Source organism: Ursus americanus, chromosome 4 (assembly GCF_024610735.1).
Source record: "Ursus americanus isolate L20-20 chromosome 4, mUrsAme1.1.p, whole genome shotgun sequence".
NCBI classification, from domain to species: domain Eukaryota; kingdom Metazoa; phylum Chordata; class Mammalia; order Carnivora; family Ursidae; genus Ursus; species Ursus americanus.
The window spans coordinates 47,704,262-47,726,465 of NC_142130.1; the positions used below are offsets into that span (position 1 = coordinate 47,704,262).

At 37.8% G+C, this 22,204-nt stretch overlaps 1 protein-coding gene across 5 annotated transcripts in view; it reads left to right on the top strand.

Moving 5' to 3' along the window:
• Positions 1-22,204, top strand: part of CD47 (CD47 molecule) — a 45,479-nt gene that overhangs the window by 4,640 nt on the left and 18,635 nt on the right. For all 5 annotated transcript variants that reach the window (XM_045785261.2, XM_045785264.2, XM_087861641.1 and 2 more), the window contains exons 2-3: positions 7,703-8,050; positions 16,687-16,776. In XM_045785261.2, the coding sequence (XP_045641217.1) occupies positions 7,703-8,050; positions 16,687-16,776 (438 nt within the window). The remainder of the gene's footprint in view (positions 1-7,702; positions 8,051-16,686; positions 16,777-22,204) is intronic.

The window sequence follows — 22,204 nt, forward strand, 5'->3', positions numbered from 1 at the left end:
AGTTCTTTTTCTCACTTCCTTGGTTTATTCCTCTTTAATGATTTTTCTATAAATACTGTTGTTCCCCAGCATTTTATCCTCTGGTTCCTTCTCTGTTTGCTTTGCAGGGACTCTCTGGGCAATCTTGTTTATGCTCACAATTTGACTTACCAGCTTTGATCTTGGTGATTCCCAAGTCTTCATAGCTCTGACCTTTTTTCTTAAATCTGGATCCGTGTGTCCTGGGGTCTACTGGACATCCTCGTTTCATTGTACCATAGGTCCTTTAATACTTAGCCTATTAAATATTGAAAGAATATTCCCCTGTAAATTTCCAAAATCTCTTTTCTCTATAAAATCCACGATCTAACCAGTTACACATACTTTTAGTAAACTTTAATTCTTTCCTATTCTTCTCCCTTATTTCCCACATCCAACTTACGTTGATATTCTTTGTTTTTTACTGTAATGTTTTGGCCTTCCCTCCAGGTGTCAATTACTTAGACCGTTGCAATGATCTCTTAATGGGTCTCCTTTTCCCATCTCCCTTCCTGCCCTCAGTTCGCCCTTCATGCTGCTGTATAATTTTTTTAAATAAAAGTAAGTCTGTGTGTTTTGCTGTTGCTTATATTATCAAGCCCCTGTTCCTTAGAATGACATTCAGAGAAGCCTTTACACCATTTCTTAACCATTCCTTTTTTCCTAGAGCTCACCTGAAGAATCGTCTGCCTCCAATTACTCACTTTTCCTCATTCCTCTGCACATGTTATATACTCTGCCTAGAAAGCTTTTCCTTTTCTATATCATTCCTACTCATCCTTTAAGACCTAGTTTAAACATCATCCTCTAGGAAGATCATTCTTAAACACATTTGTATAATTTTTAAGAAACTCTTCCATGCAATCTGCAACTGACTTGATCAAGATTTTCCATTAAAATATGTAGCTTCTTGATTCGATAATCAGGTCTATTGAAGTGAGTAGCAGTGGAGGATTCTCTTGACATATGTAAGAAGAGTGAATCCTCTCTGATACAGTTTTCCTTTCTTGGGATTCATACTTTAAATTTTTTACATTTTTAAGGAATGTATTGGTTGGTACTTGCTGGGCCCTGGATCCATAGGATACCAAATGAAGACATTGTCTTTGTTTCTCTACCGTTTGAGCCTAATGGAGAGATCGTTAAGTAAAACAGTAATTTCAAGATTCAATAGTAAGTGCAATGACAACACTTGAACTGGGAGCAATGGGAGCAATAAGGAGGGAATGAATACGATTGAGCAGTGGTAGGGAAGAGGAATAGGATTGAACATCTCCCTTGTGTTCTAGCAGGAAGAACCAAAGTTAGTAAACTATAGCTGACATTTATTGAACATTTCCTATGTATGCAAAAGCACTGCAGTAAGAACTTAATATTATTGTCTTCTAAAGTCTTAACAAAGTCTCTGTGAGGTATATATGACCTCAGTTCACATTTTGTGGATGAGGAAACTGAACTACAGGGGTTAAGTAACTTGCCAAAGGTTATACAACTAGAAAGTGCAAGTTTTGAGCCAAGGTCTCACTCCACAGTGTGTGCTCTTACCTGGACACTGGATGAAGTGTTTGCCAGCTCGCCCAAAGCATGGATGGGGGTGAGGGGGCGTGTACATATTCATGGAATTGCAGGAGGTCATTATGATTAGAGCTTAGTTTGGAAATGAGGGAGTACAGGAGGTGGGGCTGCACAGGATCTTGAAGGACCTAGTTTGTATTACATGCTAATGCACTTAGAATTTAGCTTGAAACGGAGGGGGGGTGTTGTTAAAGTATATTAGGCAGAAGAGTGCACATTTGCATTTAGAACAGTTATTTTGAGAACTGTGGAAAATACATTGGGGCTGAGATGGGAAAACATTGAGGCTGGACGTAGGGAGCTAGTTAAGAGGTTATGGCAGTATTTCAAAAGAGAGATGATAGATGTTTAATTCTTACAACAGACATTGGATTGAGGAACCATTAAGTTGAGCCTACTAAGAATTCTTCATAGCTAAGCAGAGGGAGGAATCTAGTATGATTCTTATAGGTCAAGGTCTGGTTGACTGATAGATAATAGAAAATACTTTGAATGGTGAGGATTTGGGTGGAGGCTAGGAAGAGGGTAAATAGGTTTTTGGACATGTTGACTTTGAATTGTAATACATTCAAGTGGAAGTACACAGCGGACAGTTGGCTTTCCACGTCTGCAGTTAAGGAGAAAGTGGGGCCTGGTTAAACAAAAAGTATGTAGGTAGGTGTAACTGTGGAGTAAGAGAGAATGCTGGGCCCCAGGGGGTTGGGAGGAGGGCAGTGCTGCATATAAAGTTTTGAGGAACACTAATATTTATTTTGTGAGTCATGGAATAGATTTCAATAAAGAAAGAAAGCTGTAATGGGATGGACAAAGCAATAAGAGGAAATTCAGAATCAAGAGCTATCACAGAAGCCAAGAGGAAAGAGCAAGAAAGGAGCTGCCTACTGGCTCAGGAACTATAGAGTAGTCAAGATAGAGAGTGAACTGTCCACATTCAGTTTTTCACAAGGGATTATCGGGGGCTTTGGCGGGAACTGTTGTAGTGAAGAAGAGGTAGAGACCAGGTGGCAGAGATTTAAGAAGTGAATAGGAGGTGAAGAAATGCATTTAGATTATTATTTTAGGATGCTAGGGGAGACAAGTATGAGTGATTTTTTAAAAAGTTGGTTAATATTTAAGAATTTTTTATATGTTAAAAGAACACCAACGAATAGCATGGGGGGGTGTAGGAAGCTGATAATCAACTAGGGAAAATCCTTGGGGTGACTAGTGGGTATGGAGGCAGAAATGAAAACTAATGGGTGAAGGGATACAACTGTGAAGGGGAAGAAGGTGAAGGGGGTGTGGATAGTTGGGGTTGCAGGTAAATTTATAGGTGGGAAGTATTGGAAGCTTCTGGCTTCTCATCTAAAGGACTCAAGGCTTCTTTGAGAGATAAGATAAGCTTTTGCAAAAGGGGAGTGATTTAAGTGTTAATAAGGAGAGAGAGAGGGGCGCCTGGGTGGCGCAGTCGTTGAGCGTCTGCCTTCAGCTCAGGGCGTGATCCCAGGTTATGGGATCGAGCCCCACATCAGGCTCCTCCGCTATGAGCCTGCTTCTTCCTCTCCCACTCCCCCTGCTTGTGTTCCCTCTCTCGCTGCCTGTCTTTATCTCTGTCAAATAAATAAATAAAATCTTTAAAAAAAAAAAAAAAGGAGAGAGAGAGGTTTTGCATGGAACAGATAAAAGATAAATGATTGAAGGCCCAGATGGGCGGGAGCTGTGACAATCTTCTGTTGTTCCCCTAGTAGCAATGCAAATTTTCTTAGAAATCTGTAAGACTGATTACTCTCCTGCCCATCTGTAGCACTTTGTTCATACCAAAGGATAGCACTTATGACCTTCTATTATAAAAAGTATGTATCATTGTTCCAAATGAGAATTGAAAGCTTCTAAAAGATAATTCTCGCTTTTTTCCATCATTGTATCCCCTCATCCTATCACAATGTTTCAGATCAGGTAATTCTCAGTAAATGTTAGTTGCATTTGTACATTTCAGAGCTAGACTTGTGTACTGTGACTAGGATGTATTGAGCCTTCTTTGCAACATATAATAGCTGTTTTCAGGACTGTGGTCTGAGATGCTTTCAGTTGGTGGTCTGTATTTACAGAGGTTGTGAAGTCCAGTATTTTTGGCATTTTATATAAAATAATATCCCATTTCATTTGTTAATTTATCTGTAGCTTTTACATCACTGATGGTTATATTTATCTATTCCTATCTGATTTATACTGCTATAGGCATATCTTGATTATTCAGAGTTTCCTTATTCATGTTAATTATCTATGTGCTTTTATTTGCTCTCTATATTTTAAATCTTTTTTTCTCACTTTGATGTTTCATCAGAAAGCAGTAGGCAAAAGAGAGAAAACCCAAATCAGATAATTTTACTACTTAGTAGTTTTGTGTTGTTGTTGTTGTCGTCGTTGTTTTATAAATGTTTATAGAGGATGAAGCTGTAGTTAACAGCTGGTGGAGTGACATTTTTGGACTACCCTTAATTATTAATTAGCAGAAGGGTTATTCAAGTTATGGCTTATCTAGGTCAATTTTACTTTGAATTTTATTGGTAGCATTTATTCTACTTAAATTGCTTCAGCTGTAAGATTGTTTTATTGCAACAAAAAATGCAGTGCTATTAGTGCTTTCTGTATTCTTTAGAAAATTCATTCTTGAAACATAAGATGAAATTGTGGAGTTTTCACCAACCACTTATTACTTAGAGCCTTCTAAAAAAGTTTGCTAGGATAACTGAGCTCTTCACTTGTATCTTTTTTATTAAAGGGTAATTTTTAGAAATAATTTTTAAAATCTTGACTCACATACAAAATGACCACATATCAAAGATTTTATTTCACATGTTAATTAACAAGTAAACCAGCAAGATAGTAAAACCATCTCAGTTTTAAAAGAAAATTGAGAGAACAGACACATTTATAGGCAATCAGGAATGGTGAAATGAATTTTCAAATAGATGCAATATTATCCTCAGGGCAATAAAACGTGATTTTTTGAAATCTCTTCTTCCACCAGGGAGAAGTGAATTGCAGAACAAAGTTTATTTGTATCTCTATGGACATGAATCGTTTGCATTGCCATCAGTTTTACCAAAATTGTAAAATAGCTCAGACAGATAAACACAGTAAAGGGCGTAGGCCCCTACAGAATGAGATATTCCCAAGGAATTTGTCCCACAATTCCCAGCACTCCATTGAAAGGACACTCAGTAATCTTTTTGTCCATTTCAAAACCTTTCAGTATATTTTCTGACACTTTCCTTTCTTTCGCATCCAGCATCGTACTTTTTTCTCTCCTTTTTTTTTTTTTTTTTTTTTAAAGATTTATTCATGGGGCGCCTGGGTGGCTCAGTCAGTTAAGTGTCTGTCTTCCGCTATGGTCATCATCTGAGGGTCCTGGGATGGAGCCCGGTGTCGGGCTCCCTGCTCAGCAGGGGAGTCTGCTTCTCCCTCTCCCTCTCCCTCTGCTGGTGCTTGTGTGCGCTCTCTCTCTCTTTCACTCTCTCAAATAAATAAAAGCTTTAAAAGAAAGATTTGTTCATTTATTTAAGAGAGAGGCGGGGGGGGGGGGCAGAGGGAGGGAGAGAACCTCAAGCAGACTCCCTGCTTAGTGCGGAGCCTGCATGGGGCTTGATCCCACAACCCTGAGATCATGACCTGAGCTGAAACCAAGAGTTAGGCACTCAACCAACTGAGCCACCCACACACCCTGACTTCTTCTTGTACACTGTAGGTCCTCCCTCCCCACCTCCAGTACTTCTTTCTCAGGGAAGATAACTCACAAGCCCAAGGCTTGGAAGAATGCAGCTGGGAGTCCAGGTTTTTCCTGAGGCTTCCTAATATTTGGATGGCAAGAAATGTAAAGAAGTGGGAAGAGGTGAACCATGGACATGCCCGAGGCAAATTCAAACTGCAGATTCCCAGAAATAAAACAGTTTGGACCTGCCAGTCAGAGAAGGTCCAGATCATTACATTAAAATGCCTTATCACCTAACTTTTACAGTATTGCCCCTGATGTTTATAGCACAGTATTGTAAGAGAGCACTTGCCCAGGTGTTTTCTCCTTGGATGCTCACCACAATTCTGTGAAGTAGCCTAGCGTTCGGTTTTGATCCTCTTACTCAGAGAGAGTAAACCAAGGCACAGAAAAGTTAAATGAACTGCTTAATTTGTACTCAGACTTTCTGAACATTGTCCACTTCATATTCCACTATGCATCCTAGCATTCAACTCAGTGGGCAGTTACTGAATAATAATTATGTTCTTAGCATAATAACATCCGATGCTCCTGATTTTTGTTCACATTTTGTAAGTGTAGAAAGAGGAAATCTTAAGGATGAACTATTGAAGTTAATGTTTTACTTGTATTTGTCAGTGCTTTGTTTTTTGAGGGAAGAGCCAGCTAACTATTTAGGTAAAAAGGTTGATAAATGGCTGAACAGTGTGGAAGACAGCTATAATTTCTCCATGTTCTCGAACATGTTAGATGAAAGGTAAGTGATTGCATTTCCTTTTCCAATCCCTCTTTTGTAAGGCAATGACAGTTTATTTTCCGGAGAAGAAATGATAGAATACAGTAGTCCACCTTATCTGTAGGGGAGACGTTCAAGACCACCAGTGGATGCCTGAAGCCGCAGATAGTACCAATCCTACATATACTATTTTTTTCTATATGTGTCTATGATTAAATTTAATTTATGAATTAGGCATAGTAAGAGATTAACAGCAATAGCTAATAATAAAATAGAACAGTTATAACAGTATGCTATAATAAAATTTTATGTGAATGTGGTCCCTCTCTCCAAACACCTTATTGTACTAATCCTCCTCCTCCTCCTCCTCCTCCTTTTTTTTTTTTTTTTTTGTTTAAAGATTTTATTTATTTATTTGACAGAGCGAGAGAGCTCTGAGAGAGGCAAACGGGGAACAAAGGGAATAGTAGAGAGAGAGGGAGAAGCAGGCTCCCCGCTGAGCAGGGAACCCGATGCGGGCTCGATCCCAGGACCCTTAGATCATGACCTGAGCCGAAGGCAGACGCTTAACCATCTGAGCCGCCCAGGCGTCCCAACTTATCCATCTGCTTATGATGATGTGAGATGATAAAATGCCTACATGATGAGATTGAAGGATATAGGCAATGTGATGTGACCTAGAGTTAGGCTACTATAGATTGTCTGACCATGTGTCAGAAGGAAGATAATCTGCTTCCAGACTGTAGTTGACCATAGGTAACAGAAACCAGAGAAAGCATAGCCATGGATAAAAGAGGACTAGTATATACCCTATTTATTAGCAGTATCTGCTCTTGGTATTAACTTGTTTGTTAGCTTTTTTTTTTTTTTTGAGTCGTTTATGGTTTCTAGGAGGAAAGAATACCTGTAATATATATTTGAAAATTGTTGTTCCGTAGTTTCAGTGAAATATAGGGGTGGGAAATTGTCATTCTGTTGTATGTAATCCTTTCTGATACTTACATACAAAATGACTATTGCTGTCTGTGTTTTGCAGTGGGAAAATAGCCACAGAGAATGTTTTTTCTCCTTAACATTCTAAGACTTTCCATCCTCATGGAGAGATGTGATGTGATTCATCTGGTTTACTTTTTTGTATTAAAGTGTAGTAGACCCTGTCATCTTTTTTGGAAATGCAACATAAGGCTAGAGATAAACTTCCTATCAGTTTAGCAAGTTCTGTTTGGAGGAAATATGTACTGAATATAATATTTGGTTTGATTTTTTGTTCAAAATTTTCCCATGGTTAGGACAGTAGTTTTCTACATGTATCAGTAGGCAGTAATGATTACTTCAAAGCTTCCAAAGCCAGATACTACACCTGTATGTTCCAGCAGGGTTGCTGAATTTATTCTCAAGATGTATGGTAATGTATACTTTGTATTACTGAGATTGAGTAAGGAAAAGTTACAGTGTTGTCTACGAGCTGTTACACATTAATATTAAAATAATTTGGATTTTTTTTCACCTTGCCTGTCTTCTCTGTAGTTGCACTGTTTGCTTAAATGAACAAGTGAAACATTGCTCTTTATCTTAAGGATTTGTAACAACTTGAAGCATAGAATTCTATAATGAAGTGAAACAATTTTCTTTTTCTTTTTCAGGTTCAGCTCAGCTAATATTTAACATAACCAAATCTGTAGAATACACTGCTTGCAACGAAAGTGTTATCATCCCATGCTTTGTTAATAATGTGGAGGCAACAAACATTAATGAAATGTATGTAAAGTGGAAATTAAAAGGAAAAGACATTTTCACCTTTAATGGAGCTCTACAAAAGACCACTCACGGTGATAACTTTAAGAGTACAAAAATCGTACCGCAAAAATTACTAACTGGCATTGCCTCTTTGGAGATGGACAAGGCAGAGGCTGTTGTAGGAAACTACACTTGTGAAGTCACCGAACTAACCAGAGAAGGCGAAACCATCATAGAACTAAAATATCGAATTGGTAAGATTTCTATAAAACCTTCCCGTTTATTTGTCCTGTAGTGTCCTGATCCTGTTAGAAAGGAAGCAGAATGGGCCTAGGTACTCCTTTGAATCAAAAAACAGGCTATTAATAATAAATGTTGATGGAATGTTTAACAGCTTTAAGATCATGAGTTTTATCTTATTGTTCTACTTTTCAGAATAAAACTCCTTTGATGTTGGTTAATTTGTATATTGTGTGGTTCTCAGACTTTTGGTTTGAGGACTATTCTGTTGGGGCGAGCAATCCTGAGGTCATCTACTCTGCATTTCTGTTTGTTGCCATCAAAAGTACTTTCTTTCATGTGATTAATTTTCCAGTCTCTTCCCAATTATTTGGCCTTTTTTTTTTTTTAACCTTACACTTTGATCAAGGGTTGACAAGTCCCAGCCATGTCCCCTTTGCAGAGAATAGATTAGAAGGAGAATCAGGAGATTAAAAAATCAGGTTATCATGGATGAGTCCTTGAGGTTTCCTATGCTTATCTTTGCTTTGGTGTTTTTTTCACTTGCCGAGATTTAGAAGAACTAGAGATCCAATTCAGTGTATTTGAATTCAGCCTTGATTATAGCACCATGATTTTGTTCTTTTTCACAAACTTGGCTTGGTGAGGTGTATAAAGCAGTAGTTAGCTGAAGTAAACAGCCTGCTTTCTTTTCTTTTCTTTCTCGTGCCAGCTGATTTCTTCAACTACATAGAAGTGCATTATGACTTTCTGTTTTGAAATACCTGTTTACAATCACTAGACATATAACTGATTTTAGGATTACACCATACTTTGAGAACCTCTGCTTTAGAGGGAGCAGAACAATTCAATTGGATCGTCTCTTTGCCTTCTATTCTTCTAGCGTTCATGGTTATAAAATGTCTGTTACCAGATTGAGAGTGGGCTGTTTAGTTTGATGGAATATTTTGACATGGTTTAGGATTAGGAATCAGGAGATCTGAATTCTGTCCCCTATTCTGCAACTTAATTATTTGCCTATATGATCTTGAGAAGTTTCTTCTCAGAATCCAAGTTACCTTGTCTCTGGGATGGGGATGAAAATTGGTCCCTGCTTTTATGTGTCCTGCAGTGTAATGAGCAGCAGCTGAGATCTCTTGTGTGTAAGTTCTGTGTCAGCCAAAGTGCTTTGCAAATGTTGGTTGTGTTCCTGGGATGTTTATTTTATGAAGTAAGATAAGTTGTTGAAGCTGGCCTGGGGTATTGTGAGAGGGATTTCTGTGCAGTGAGGAATGGGCAGGAGGCAGCTTAGAGTAGGTTGGCAGAATTTGGAAGGCGTTTCTGCTAGAAGATCTCTTACATTGTAACTTTTATTAATTTGATATTTATTTGGACTAGGGAGCTTTTTTTAAAAAACTTTTATTTGCCCTTCAGCACGGTATAATCATTCAAACACAGTGACTGGAATTAGATAATCTAATACCTAGCTGAAATTTTTCTGAAGGAATGTATACTTTTGTGGGAATAGAAAAATAAGACCAGGGAGAAGCAGTAATTTTGGAGTGTAGTATCAGTCACTGAGAGGCAAACTGTTAAAGTCTAGATGTGAAATTTGAAAGGCTTGACAATGGAATGAAGATGGATGGGGAGGAAGCACCAGTATCTGAGATGAAAACAAAGTTTATAATTTTAAAGATGTGTGATTATCTTTTTTTGTTTTCAAAGTATCCTGTAAAAAAAAATGAGTTGTACGTACCTTTCGGGCCATTAAAATGAGAAGGTGATGTTTTGTTGCAGAGAATTTAGAAAACTCTACCAGAGGTCTCAGACGTTTGACTTTGCACCCAATTTTATTTTTTGAAATAATTAAAGGTTCATAGAAAATTGCAAAGATAGAACAGAAAGGTGCTATCTACTCTTTGCCCAGTTTCCCCCAGTGATTACTTCTTATGTAATTGTAGTAAAATATCAAAACCAGCAGGTTCACAATGGTACAATGTGTGTATATTTCTTTGTCATTTTATCATACGTGTATTTTTAAGTAACCACCACCACAGTCAAGATACAGAACTACTACTCCATTGACACAAAGATCTTCCTCATGCAGCCTCTTTATAGTCACCTCCCCCTCCAACTACCCCCAGCCTGGCAATCATTGATGTGGTCTCTGTGGCTGTGATTTTGTCATTTCAACAGTGTTGTTTAAGTGGAATCCTACAGTATTTCGAGATTGGCTTGTTTCAGTCAGCACAGTGCCCCTGAGAACTACACAAGTTGTTGTGCGTATCGAGAGTTCATTCTCTCTCTCTCCTTCTCTCTCTCTATGTCTCTGTCTCTCTCTGTCTTTTGGCTGAGTAGTAGTAGTCCATGGTATGGGTATATCACAGCTTGTTTAACCGTTCACCTATTGTAGGACATTTTGGTTGTTTCCAGCTTTGGCTATTACAAATGAAGCCGCTATGAACAATCGTGTACAGGTTTCTATGTGGACATAGTCGTCTTCATTTCTCTGGATAAATGCCCAGAAGTACGATTACTGGGTTATACGTAAGTATACACTTAGTTTTTAAAGAAACTGCCAGACTGTTTTCCAAAGTGGTTTTTTCATTTTACATTCTTTTCAGCAGCATATGAGTGATCTAGTTTCCCCACTTCCTTGCCAGCATCTGGTGTTGTCTCTGTTTTACACCCATTTTTGACTGGAGAAAGAAATAAACCCCCTCTGCTCAAAAATGTTAATTTGGGGCAGGACTCTTACTGTGGAATACAAAGTTACTGTAGTAGGGGTACTTACCCATCTTGTGGACTTTAGGGAGTTAGGCAGTAGAAACCATTTGTACTATGTTGTGCTTTTTTTTTTTTTTGCAAATGTAGGCATAAAGGAGGAATAGAAATTACTTAATAGAGAATTCTACTTAGTGGAATGTGGAGTAATGGTGACCATTTGTGTTCTTTTTTTTGAGCACTAGGACTGAATATGTGGAAGCAGTATATGCGAATTAGAGTTTTATATACCTCTGATGTCTGTGTATAGTATTGTACCATGGAGGGAGCACAGGATTTGAATTTAGAAAGCTTTTTCTATACTTCACCATTTTCTAGTTTAAGAAAACTTGTTTGAGGAACTCAGCCTATGTGGTCCTCAGTTTTGTCTCTAAAATGGTTATACCATCTCCATGACGCAACTGAAATGTATATAAGTTAATATCTCTCTTTCTTAAAAAGATTTATTGAGTACCTACTATGTGCCAGGCACTGTGCTAGACACTATGGAGTCAGTGATGACTAAGACATGCTCCCTGCTTTCAAGGAAATGATAGCAGTATAAATAAGAACAGTAAAATAACCTGACATTTATTTGAGCACATACAAGATACTTCATGTATATTGTGTCCTGTGATCTTCTCAAGAGCTCTAGGAGATAGACATAGGTTTTACCATTTAACAAATGAGGAAACAGGTGAGATTTAAACTGCTTGTTCAAGAATTGAGTCACAGCCAGGATTTTAACCTAGATCTGTCTGTCTTCAAAACCCAAGATTTTTACAACCATGCTTATATGGTTTCTTTGAAAACACCTTGTAAATAACCAAATACTAAATGTAAATAAGTTATAACAGTTATTAATATCTATATTGATATTATTAATAATACAAAAACTTGGAGACTTAAAATTTTACATTTCTCCAAGTAAGTTATTAAGGTTTTGTTTTAAAAAGGTAAGTTCAAATTCAGTAGAGTTGCCATTTCCGTCATTCTCGGCATGATCTATATTATGCTCATGAGGTTGGCATGAGGGCATTGCAAGATCCTTGAAATAGTTCTCTAGTGCGGTGTAACAAATAACAAATGTAGTGGCTTAAAACAGCACCCGTTTATTAGCTCACATTTTGTAGGCCACAGTTCTGGTCATGGTGTAACTAGGTTCTCCACACAAAGTCTTAACGAGGCTAAAATCAAGGTGTTGGCCAGGCTGTGTTCTCACGTGGAGTTCTGGATCCTGTTCCAAGCTTACATGATTGTGGTAGAATTCAGTTCCTTGTGATTGTAGGATGGAAGTCCCTGTTTCTTTGCTGTATGTCCACTAGGGGCTTCTCTTCCCTGAGGTTGCCTCATTCTTTGCCACATGGCCTCTTCCACGTGTAAAGCCAGCAAAGAAGATCCTTCCTCCTGTAGAATCCCTCTCACATACTGAATCTTCTACAGGAAGAGCACAGGCCCTTTTAAGGGCTCATTTGATTAGACCAGCCCCCTCTCTCCCAAAGGCAATTGCTCTTTAGTGAAGCCAACAGGTTGGGCACCTTACTCACATCACCAAAATCCCTTTTCACATATGACACAACATAATCATGGGAATGAAATCCATCATATTCACTGTCCCATCCCTTCTTCAGGGGAGAGGGAATTACAAAAGGCTGATTGTAGGGAGTAGGATTTGGCCACCTTAGAATTCTGGGTTACGGAAGAAACGGGGGGCTGTAGCCTAGCCAAGTCGACACATCAAAAAAGTCATCACAATCCTGAAACATCAAATAAAAACTTGGCTTGAGTTTTAATGTTGTAAATTTTATCCTGATCTTCTTTTGCGGAAACTGTTGTTTGTGAAGGTTTACCATGTATATATTTGAAAGAAAGGCATACTTACATTGATTAAAGTGATCTTTCCACTTTTTCCAGTTATCCCATTTTGTACACAGTGATAAGGGAAATGAAGTACTGGGTTTTTATAACACTTAGGCTGGGAAGAAAAATTTAAACACTCATTCATAGACCATACTCTCTTAATATCATTTCTTTGCTTTTCTACTAATGAGTTCATCTTCCTGAGAGCCACACTGTCTGAACAGGAATTGGGGAAGAGTAATGGGCAGAGTTGTCAGCCATAGCTTGAATGGAATAACATTGCCTTTGGATTAGCTTTCTTAATCCTAAAGTGGAAAAATATCTGATATTGTTCTTAGTCCATTTTAAGCTTATTTTCTTAGTGCCATAGACATTCAAAATTGAGAAGGACCTTTGAGAAGTATCTTATCTCTTTTCTCCCATTGAGGAACAAGAGTTAAAGTCATCTGACAGTAGTATCAAAACAAATCAATAGCTTAATGGGCATATAAGTGGTTTTATATGAAACATTGGCTTTTTCCCCCCAGCACCTCATTTGGTTCTTGAACGTCCAATTCAGTGATCCTCACACTCTCCACCTTAACCAATTAGAGAGGTAACACATTCATGTCAGTGAGAAGAGATAAGTTATGGCAGAGGTGTGCAGCAGTGAGTTTGAACTGAGAGAATGATGGAGCACCCCCTCCATGCGTGTGCGTGTGCTCACACACATACACACACACACTTACTATGGAGAACATATTAAAATCTTGGGGTGGGGGCTGAGAGGTGAGCCTGTGTGAAGTTTGAATAAACCTTCTGATAAGTTTCAATTAAGAATCACTTAGACAATGGTGTTTTTTGTTGTATAATCCCGCCTTCTGTATGTCACTGCAGTGTCTCTTACACTGCTTATTTCCGCAGAGAGGCTTGGAGTCCTCCAGTAGTCATTTAGTCTCTCACTGTCTAATTCACGAATTACTTCTATCACGCCCCAGGAAGTTATCATTCAGACTTCTTACCTGAACACTTGACGTGAGGAAACTCTCTTACTTCCCAAAGGATCTCAGTCTACTAGTAGGCAGTTCCAGTTCTAACTTAAGTCAGGCTAGAATTTGCAGTCCTGTAATTTCTCTTTATGAGGAGGGCTATGGTATTTCCCTCCCAAGCTTATTCTTCTGTAAGTTTGAAATCCCCAGTTCTTCCAGCCATTGCTAATGGTTTCAGGATCCCCATTCTAGTCACCTTCTTTTGGAACAATTTCCTGTTATGTCTTTAAATGCGATGAGTGAAAATGTACTCAAGACCGTGTTTGCGGGTCACACCTTGCCTTCCTGCCACTACCCAATTGCTGCAGCAACTTTCTGATTGATCCCGCTCTGTAATCCATTCTCCACATGGCTGGCAAAGATTTTAAATGAATCATAGTCGTTTTTCTCCCCTGTTTGAAGTTTTCCAGTCACTTAGCATTGCTCTTACAATAAAATCCAAACTCTCATAACAAGCTGTTGAGACCCAACATTATCTTGCCCCATCTCCTCTTATATCACTAAATTCTAGCCACCATTTACTTGCTTGAACTTGCTGTTCCTTCGGTGTCTCTTCTTCCCTGTCTTCATGTGGCTCGGATCCAGTTCCTCACCCCAGAGACCTCTCCTTACTACCCACAAAACTCTGATCTTCAATTCCTCCCCTTCCTCGAGCATGGCCCCACCTGCCATGTTCACTGTCAGACCTTAAATGTCTAGAATACCCTATCCATGGTGTGATTTCAGTAAATATTCATGACTTGAAAAATGGTGGTCAGACTGTGGTCAGACACACCTCGTATTAATAGGTTTCTATCAATATATCCTGAGATTGTTTTGTTGCATAGGGAGGGAGGTCAGTGAAAGGACATTTCATTGTCAGCTCGTCTTAAACACATACTGATTATGTTGATCAGATACTGGCTGTATTTTGAATGTAGAGCCCGTAAGATTTGCTGTGGGACTGGGTGTGGGGTGTGAGAAAAACCAAGGAGTTGAGGATGACTGTAAGGTTTTTGGTCTGAGTAATTGGAAGAGTCAGCCCTACCAAAATGGGGAAACCCGAGAGGGGAGGTTTAGTGAAGTAGGTGGAGGGGTATCAGAAGTCCATTGGGACATGAAAACTTCAGATACTTAAGATCCTTGGTTCATTATAGATCTTGGATACCAGCCGTTTATCCATAGGGAGGGGGGAGGGGGTAACCGGGTGATGGGTATTAAGGAGGGCACATGTTGTAATGAGCACTGGGTGTTACATGCAACTAATGAATCGTTGCACACTACATCAAAAGCTAATGATGTGTACTGTATGCTGGCTAATTGAACACAATAGAAAAATAAAGATCCTTGGTTCCCTGTGCCTCAGTTTCCTCAGCATTAAGAAGGGGTTAATAATTCCTCATACAATAATTGTGAGAATTTGAGGAGTTAATATAGACAACTCAAAATAATAGAGAAAATGGATAGGGAAAATAAATTGATTAGGAGTAGTCATTAGATCATAGAGCTTTTATCAGATCCTTTGGGCATTAGATGTGAAAACCTAAGCATAATTTACAAAATTTTTTCCTGGTAGATTTTAGGCCAAATTAAAATAGGTTTTCTTTGGTGTATGAAAATAGTAAAACAGTTGGAAATTGGAAATTAAGGTATTGATTCAGAGTATCTGAAAAATGTGTCTCTTGGTAGAGATCTGCAAAAAATGAAACATAGTCTTCCATTCACTCACCGAACTATCTCTTGACTCTTAGAACCTTCAACAGCAAATCTATTGAGTCTCTGCTATGTACGGGGTGAAATGCTAGATTCTGAAATCTAATATCTCTAAGACAGAATTTATAATGTTGTTATATTCTGTTGTTATGTTATTGCGAACATTTACTAGGTTTTAACAGAAGGTTCATACAAGAAATGTATTCTTATGGTATGAAAGCCTGCAAGGTTCTTCACATGCCGATATGGAATGGCAGGGCCGGGGAGGATTTGAATGAATAGCGTTGATTTCAGAGGAACACCAGTGCTTGCTTTGGGCAGTGTTTAGGAATGTTCTTCAAAGAGCAGATCCCCCATGTACAGGCAAACTTTGAAATGTCTTTGGTGCATTTATTTGGCTTTATTATTAAAGAAGAAATTTCATAGATAAAATCAGTGTCTTAAGTGTTAAGATGAAATGAAACTTAATGTTTTAAAAGTTGTCAAATTATTAGAAGTCTTTTTGTTTCAGTTTCCTTCACATAGACTGTGTGGCTCTGTTTTCACTGTTTAGGTAACATGTGACCTACTTAACAGAAATTTCCTTAATACCTAATTTTATAATCATCGTAAGGAGGGTTGACTGAGTATTTGGTACATAGCCAAGCTTTGTTTTAAGTCCTTTTCTTTCTTTTTTTTTTTTTTTAAGATTTTGTTTATTTATTTAAGAGAGAGAGGGAAAGCACAAATGGGGGGGAGGGGCAGAGGGAGAGGGAAAAGCAGACTCCCCACTAAGCAGGGAGGCCGATGTGGGGCTCAATTCCAGGACCCTGAGATCACCCTGAGCAGAAGGCAGATGCTTAACAGCCTGAGCCACCCAGGCACCCCCGTTTTAAGCCCTTTTCACATAGTAGCTTTGTTAATAGTTGCAACAGCCCTTCAAGGCATAGGTACTATGTTGTACTGGTTTGACAGTTGAGATAACTAAAGAACAGAGAGGTGTTAAGACTTTGTCCATACTCATAAAGCTTATAATATAGAGTTAGGTTTCAAGACAGGCATCATGGCTGCAGAGCCCTATTCTCGGCTCTTGGGCCATATTGTCTCCTTTCTTAAATCATAGGTTAGGGAAAATAGGGAAAAAACACTTAAGCTCACTTCTTGTTTCATAAATAAAATTCCCTATATAAGTAAACTGTTTGTGTAATTTGTAATTATTTTAAGGCCACAGCTTTAATAAGTTATTTTTATTTTCTATCTTCACAGTAAAAATATATTGTTGACTATTTAGTGGCAGGAATTAACATGATTATAGTAAATATTAATTGTGATTTCTGCTTTCTTCCCAGTTTCATGGTTTTCTCCAAATGAAAATATCCTCATTGTCATTTTCCCAATTTTGGCTGTACTTCTGTCTTGGGGACAATTTGGTATTGTGAGTAAGTATTTATTTCTATTTTTCATTTATGTTTTAATGATGAAAATATTATTTCTGAGAGGTAATATTAGTGAGATAGTCTATCTTAGTTGTATTAGGAAATGTGATAATGTGATAAATAATAATATACAGTCTCAATATTCTTCTTGAAGTGTATATTTTCCCGAACACTTTGCTGCAGTTCACTTTTAGTTCTTAAGGTTTTTTAAAAATTCCTAAGAATGAATAGTGGGAATCCTAATAATAACAATACCTTAAACTCTCATATAGAGTATAGTGTTTTCAGAGCCTTTACACACGTTGTTTTGGCAAAGAGATGGTCACAGCCCTACATTAGTGTTAGGGTAGGATATTGTACTTTTGAGCATTAAGACTGCCTCTCTTTATTTTCCTACTTTGCACTTGTCTGTGTACATGTGTTCATCCTAGGAAAAGCCCCATTTGAACCATGTTTTGGCATCCTTACTATGATTCTGCAGCCTCTAAGGAAATAGCCATGGGTGAATTGTGGCTTTTGATCATGTTTTGCTGTAATAATCATGTGACCAAACTTCTCAGGGTAAATCTTGATGCTGTTTCAGACTTAGTGTCAACAATGGGGAATTGTCACTACTAGGTAAAAAGGTAGTATGGATTCTGGTTGATACTTAGACTCAACCATATTTCTCTACCGGTTTGGTAAAAGAAATTTACTAAATTGTTGAAGTCTAAACATTTAAACTTCTAACATGTAAGATTTATTCCTCATCTCCCTATCATGCAATGAAACGGTCATTGAAGGCCAGTTAGCAGTTATACAAGGCAAGGTATGAGTAATGCTGATCTCATTTATTTCATTCTGCAACCTTTAAAAAAGTGAAAGCTAGTAAAATGTTGTAGTGGATTGGCCTATTGTATATTTCATGAATTTTACTTTTACTCAGAAATCTAAAGTGATGAAAATGGAAGAGAGATGACTGATTATATATTCTGTGGGCTCTTGTCAATGTATGGCACTCTGTAAAATGTTTTGTGATTTCCGAGCTATTCTCAACTTTTGTCTAAAAGCAAAGAAAGGGAAGAAAGGGCTAACAGTGACAACTGTCAAGATATTTCACAACTTTTATTTTTAAAAAAGTGTCTAGACTTCTTGTGGAAATTTTCTTAGAATTTTGGTAAGCCTTTTATATCACGAAAAAGACTGATAGAGCATCAAGACCTGTTCAGTCTTTCCTGATGTTAGGGAAAGCATTTATCTTTATTGGCAGACCCAGGCCATAAGCCCATGTAGAGGTAGAGAATAGCCTTTTTTTAAGATTATGAAATTATTTCACAGTAATGTGATTTGTTGCATTTTGATTGAAGTTTGCTGATCGTGGCATTATCATAGTGACAGTATTTTTACTGACTGAACCAGGAGTCAGTCTGTTCACTATCAGCCATATTTTTACAAAATAAGCTTTACAATTTTTCTGACTTAAAAAATAATAAATATCACTTTAGAAACCCTTATGCAGTATAGGAAATTATAGAGCAAAAACAAAAATCTGAAGTCCCCCAACCTAGAAATAAATTATTGGTGTATTCTAGTGAGTTTTCTCCTTCCCTTTCAGTTTTTTTTCTATGCATTTTTGTTATGTTCTTTAAAAAAGAAAACCGTAAATGGACTCATATAACTTATATACTTATATCCTGATTTCCCCCCTTGTTTTCAGAAATCTTTTTATAGCTGTCTGTGCTCTACTTTTATGGTTGTACTCTAATTTACTTAACTCTCATCTTGATGGATATTAAGGATGTTTCCAATTTTTTTTGATACTATGGAAATAATTCTGCTAAAGATATGTAAGACTGGAAATGGCAGAGATATTTTCAGGCTCTTGATACATACTGCCAAAGTGTTTTCTTGAAATTTTGTATCAGTTACTGCAGATGAGAATATCTGTTTTTCACCTCATAATCCTGGCATAGTTCTAAAATCTTTGCTAATAATTTGATGGGTGAAAAATCTTATTTTAATTTTCAGTTTGTGTTAGGTTGAATGCTCTTTTTAAATATTTATTCCACTGATCATATTTTAAAGAACATGCTTATGAAGCTAAAAAAATATTTTGATGGCAATTTTTTATTTAGGCTCTCCTTAGAACAAGTAAATGTGGGGGGTGGTGTGGAGGAGGGCCTATGTACTTGATTCACGCAGCCTGGACTCCCATTGAAAGGTGTTTATGATAAGAGTACCTACATATTTGTGGAACCCTTGCTCTGTATGATAGATGCTGGAAAGCACTGACCTCTGCAGTCAGCTCGCAGGAACTCAGTGGGGGTAGGTGCCATCGTTATCCCTATTTTATAGATTAAAAACCTGAGGTGTAGGTAGGTTAGGCCATTTGCCACAGCACCCCAGCTCTTCTCTGGTACTACTGGGATTTGAACCAGTGCTCTTTACCACTACACTGTGCTACCTCCCTTTCTTGAACTTATTTTGAGACCTTTTTTTTCCACGAAGAGGGAACCTATATCTGGGTATACATACTCAGTAGATGAAACTTACTGACAGAGCAGAATGTAGACCTACTTTGTTTAATTTATTCAACAAGTATCTGTTGACAGGGTGCCTAGTGATTGTTAGGCATGGGCTCATTGGTTCGAGATATGAAAGTGAAGTGCATATTGCTCCTGGCTTTGTAACACTCACGTTTCAGTTGAGGAAACATGTGAGTGTGTATGTTCTGTGCCTTCTGTCCCATTTTGGGGATAGTCATGGATCTAAGTCTACCTTATTTGGGGTATCCTTTCTAAGAGGCCTCCTGTTTATGGCCTGGGGATTCCACCAAACAGGAGAGCCCCTCTGTTTTCCACTTGCCATTAGGTTATGTGGTAAGGCGTAGTATCGTATAGCCAGAGTTATTAATAGTAACTCAGACCTATGACTTTCACTTCCTGGATTTCTAGTTGTCCTTCACTGTTTCAAGTTACCATTTATGGTCTGTATTTGACCATAGGAGGTTTCCCTCGGTGGTTTTTCTACTCCGGTATGTCAGTCTTCTAGTGGTCCAAGATTCAACTTGGACTTTCCATAGGCTAAACGTATAGTAAAGAACAGGTTATGCCTTCATTTTTAGGTGAAAGAGTTACTTTCTACCAGAAATTTATCTTGCACTCTATCTTAGGATGCCATTGCTCCTACTGAGGAAGAAGCCTCAGAAGACTTTTCAACTCCTGAAGCCAAGCCAGGACTTGGTGAGCCCTAGACCATGTTTTGAAGAGAAAGGTTTCTTACAGGGAAATGTTCCTAAACATCTTTGCCTTTATCTTTAACTTACAGACTTTTAAGCAGAATCCTAATGCTTAGCAAACAGCTCAGAGATCACTAGAATCAAAAACTGAGTGTTAACCAAAGTCATAAATCTCTAGTAGTATTACATTTCGGGCACATTCTTTCTGTTCTGAAAACTGTACCAACTCACAGTTTCCAGTGTTGATGACAATCAAGTTATTGGCTGATTTCCAGGGTTCTTCTTCCTCAGTCTTTGGTAGTACACCTGGTAATTTCTGTCATTAAGATATTTGATAAGTGATTTCAAGTATTGCCCTCCAGGATCTGTAGTTCCTATAGGGTTAAGGTTCAGTTCCATACCAGGGACTTCAACATTCTAAAATTCTTTGAGTCACGCATATCTATTTTACTTTTCCTTTCTTTGAACTTGTCTTTACACAAAACTGTGAGACCATAAACAGGACCAAATAAGCTGAAACTCTGCAAAGCAATCTAAAATAAATGCAAAAAAATTACTATTGCTCCATGACCTTTAAAATTTTGGTCAAAACATTAAAAACCCTCTTACTGTCAGTAATAACACTATTAGGAAATGGGGGAAAAAAGTAGAACTATTTAGTACATGCTAAATTGAAACATCAGAAACACTGAGAATTAAAGTGTTCCAGTAAGAGTAGTTGAACGGTGCTTGCCTCCTCCTTGTTACATAACTTTGAATACAGAGCAGGCATCTTTTTTTATGCCTCAGTGAATTGTCATACTCCTTTTTAGGTTTGGATCAGCTTCCAACATTTCATCCTTTGCATTTATAGTGTTATACAATATCTCCAAGAATTTCTTTTATGTGAAGTTTTTTGCCAGAGTCACCACTTCTGGGACATCTGCATTCCTTTTGTCACAACCTACTCACTGTCCTCATTTATGCCAGTAAGTTCACTTTTACTGAGTTTCTCTGACTGTATATCTAGTCTCTTGAATGGCAGCAGTGTTGACATTCCCACAGTCAGCTGTTTTGTGATGTCATTTACATTGTATTTGAATCTCTCTTCCAACACTATTACTTTATATTTCCTTATTTTTTCATCTTTGCTGCCCTGTTTCCTCCTTTGATAATCCATCATAAAATATCACATTGATTTGTTACTGGGAGACAAGGAAGTTACACAACACATTCTCTGCTCTCTGTGCGTGAACTGAGTAACACATGTTCAGTGAGTAGTCACCAGCAGTCTTTGAAAGAAGTGACATGATTGGTCACTGACCATGATACACATCTGATATTAACAGGGTGATTTGTGGACTGAGGAGATAGCAGTGAAGTTTGCATTTCATGCAAGTACCCAGTTAATATATTGTGGTAGCTGAAATTTGTACTGTGATTTGGGGGCATTTGTGTTATTTAAACCATGGTAACTGAAATTCATGAATACTGGAAGTGGACCAAGCGAGGACTGCTGTAATTTATTTCAAATCCATGCTTTCTAGGCATCCTTCATGTCATTTTCTAACTTTTCTAATCCTTGCTCATGGTTATTCCATAAAGATTTTGGTTACTGTTCAGAGGCATTTGGTTATATGTTCATGTGGAAATCATTGTTGGGAAATTCAAGGGAAAAAATCCTCACAACAGCTTTGAGATCCTACTAAGTCCTTGAATCCAGTTTTTAGGACTAGCTTATAAATACTGAAAGTAATTAGACCATGCGCACACATAAAAAGAATGTAATGGGACAGGGAATTTCTTTATAGATTAGAAAAATCATTCCGAAGAAGTGAAGACATAAACTAACTTGCACTAGGAAAGTTCTATCCAGGAAGGTAAAATATCATCACAATAAATAATACTACAAAGAATCATTCTGTGACCTGGTTGATGGATTCTATTAATAGGACTTTGTTATTAAGTTTACTCTGAATTCTGTTCAATAATCTTGAACTTCTCATGCTTTCCCTTGGTCCTCGCCATGTAATTATCAACAGTTCTGTTATTAAATGTTTTTATGCCCTGGTGTTACTGTAGGAGGAACTGAACAAAACTAGAGCTCGGCAGTATGTTCTTGTAGAAATGCAGTTGTTATTCCTTCGACCCCTTCCAAATGCAAACATCCAATTTCCTGCATACATTCTGAAGTTATGGCACCATCCACAAGACCAGGGAACATTTGGAACCAAG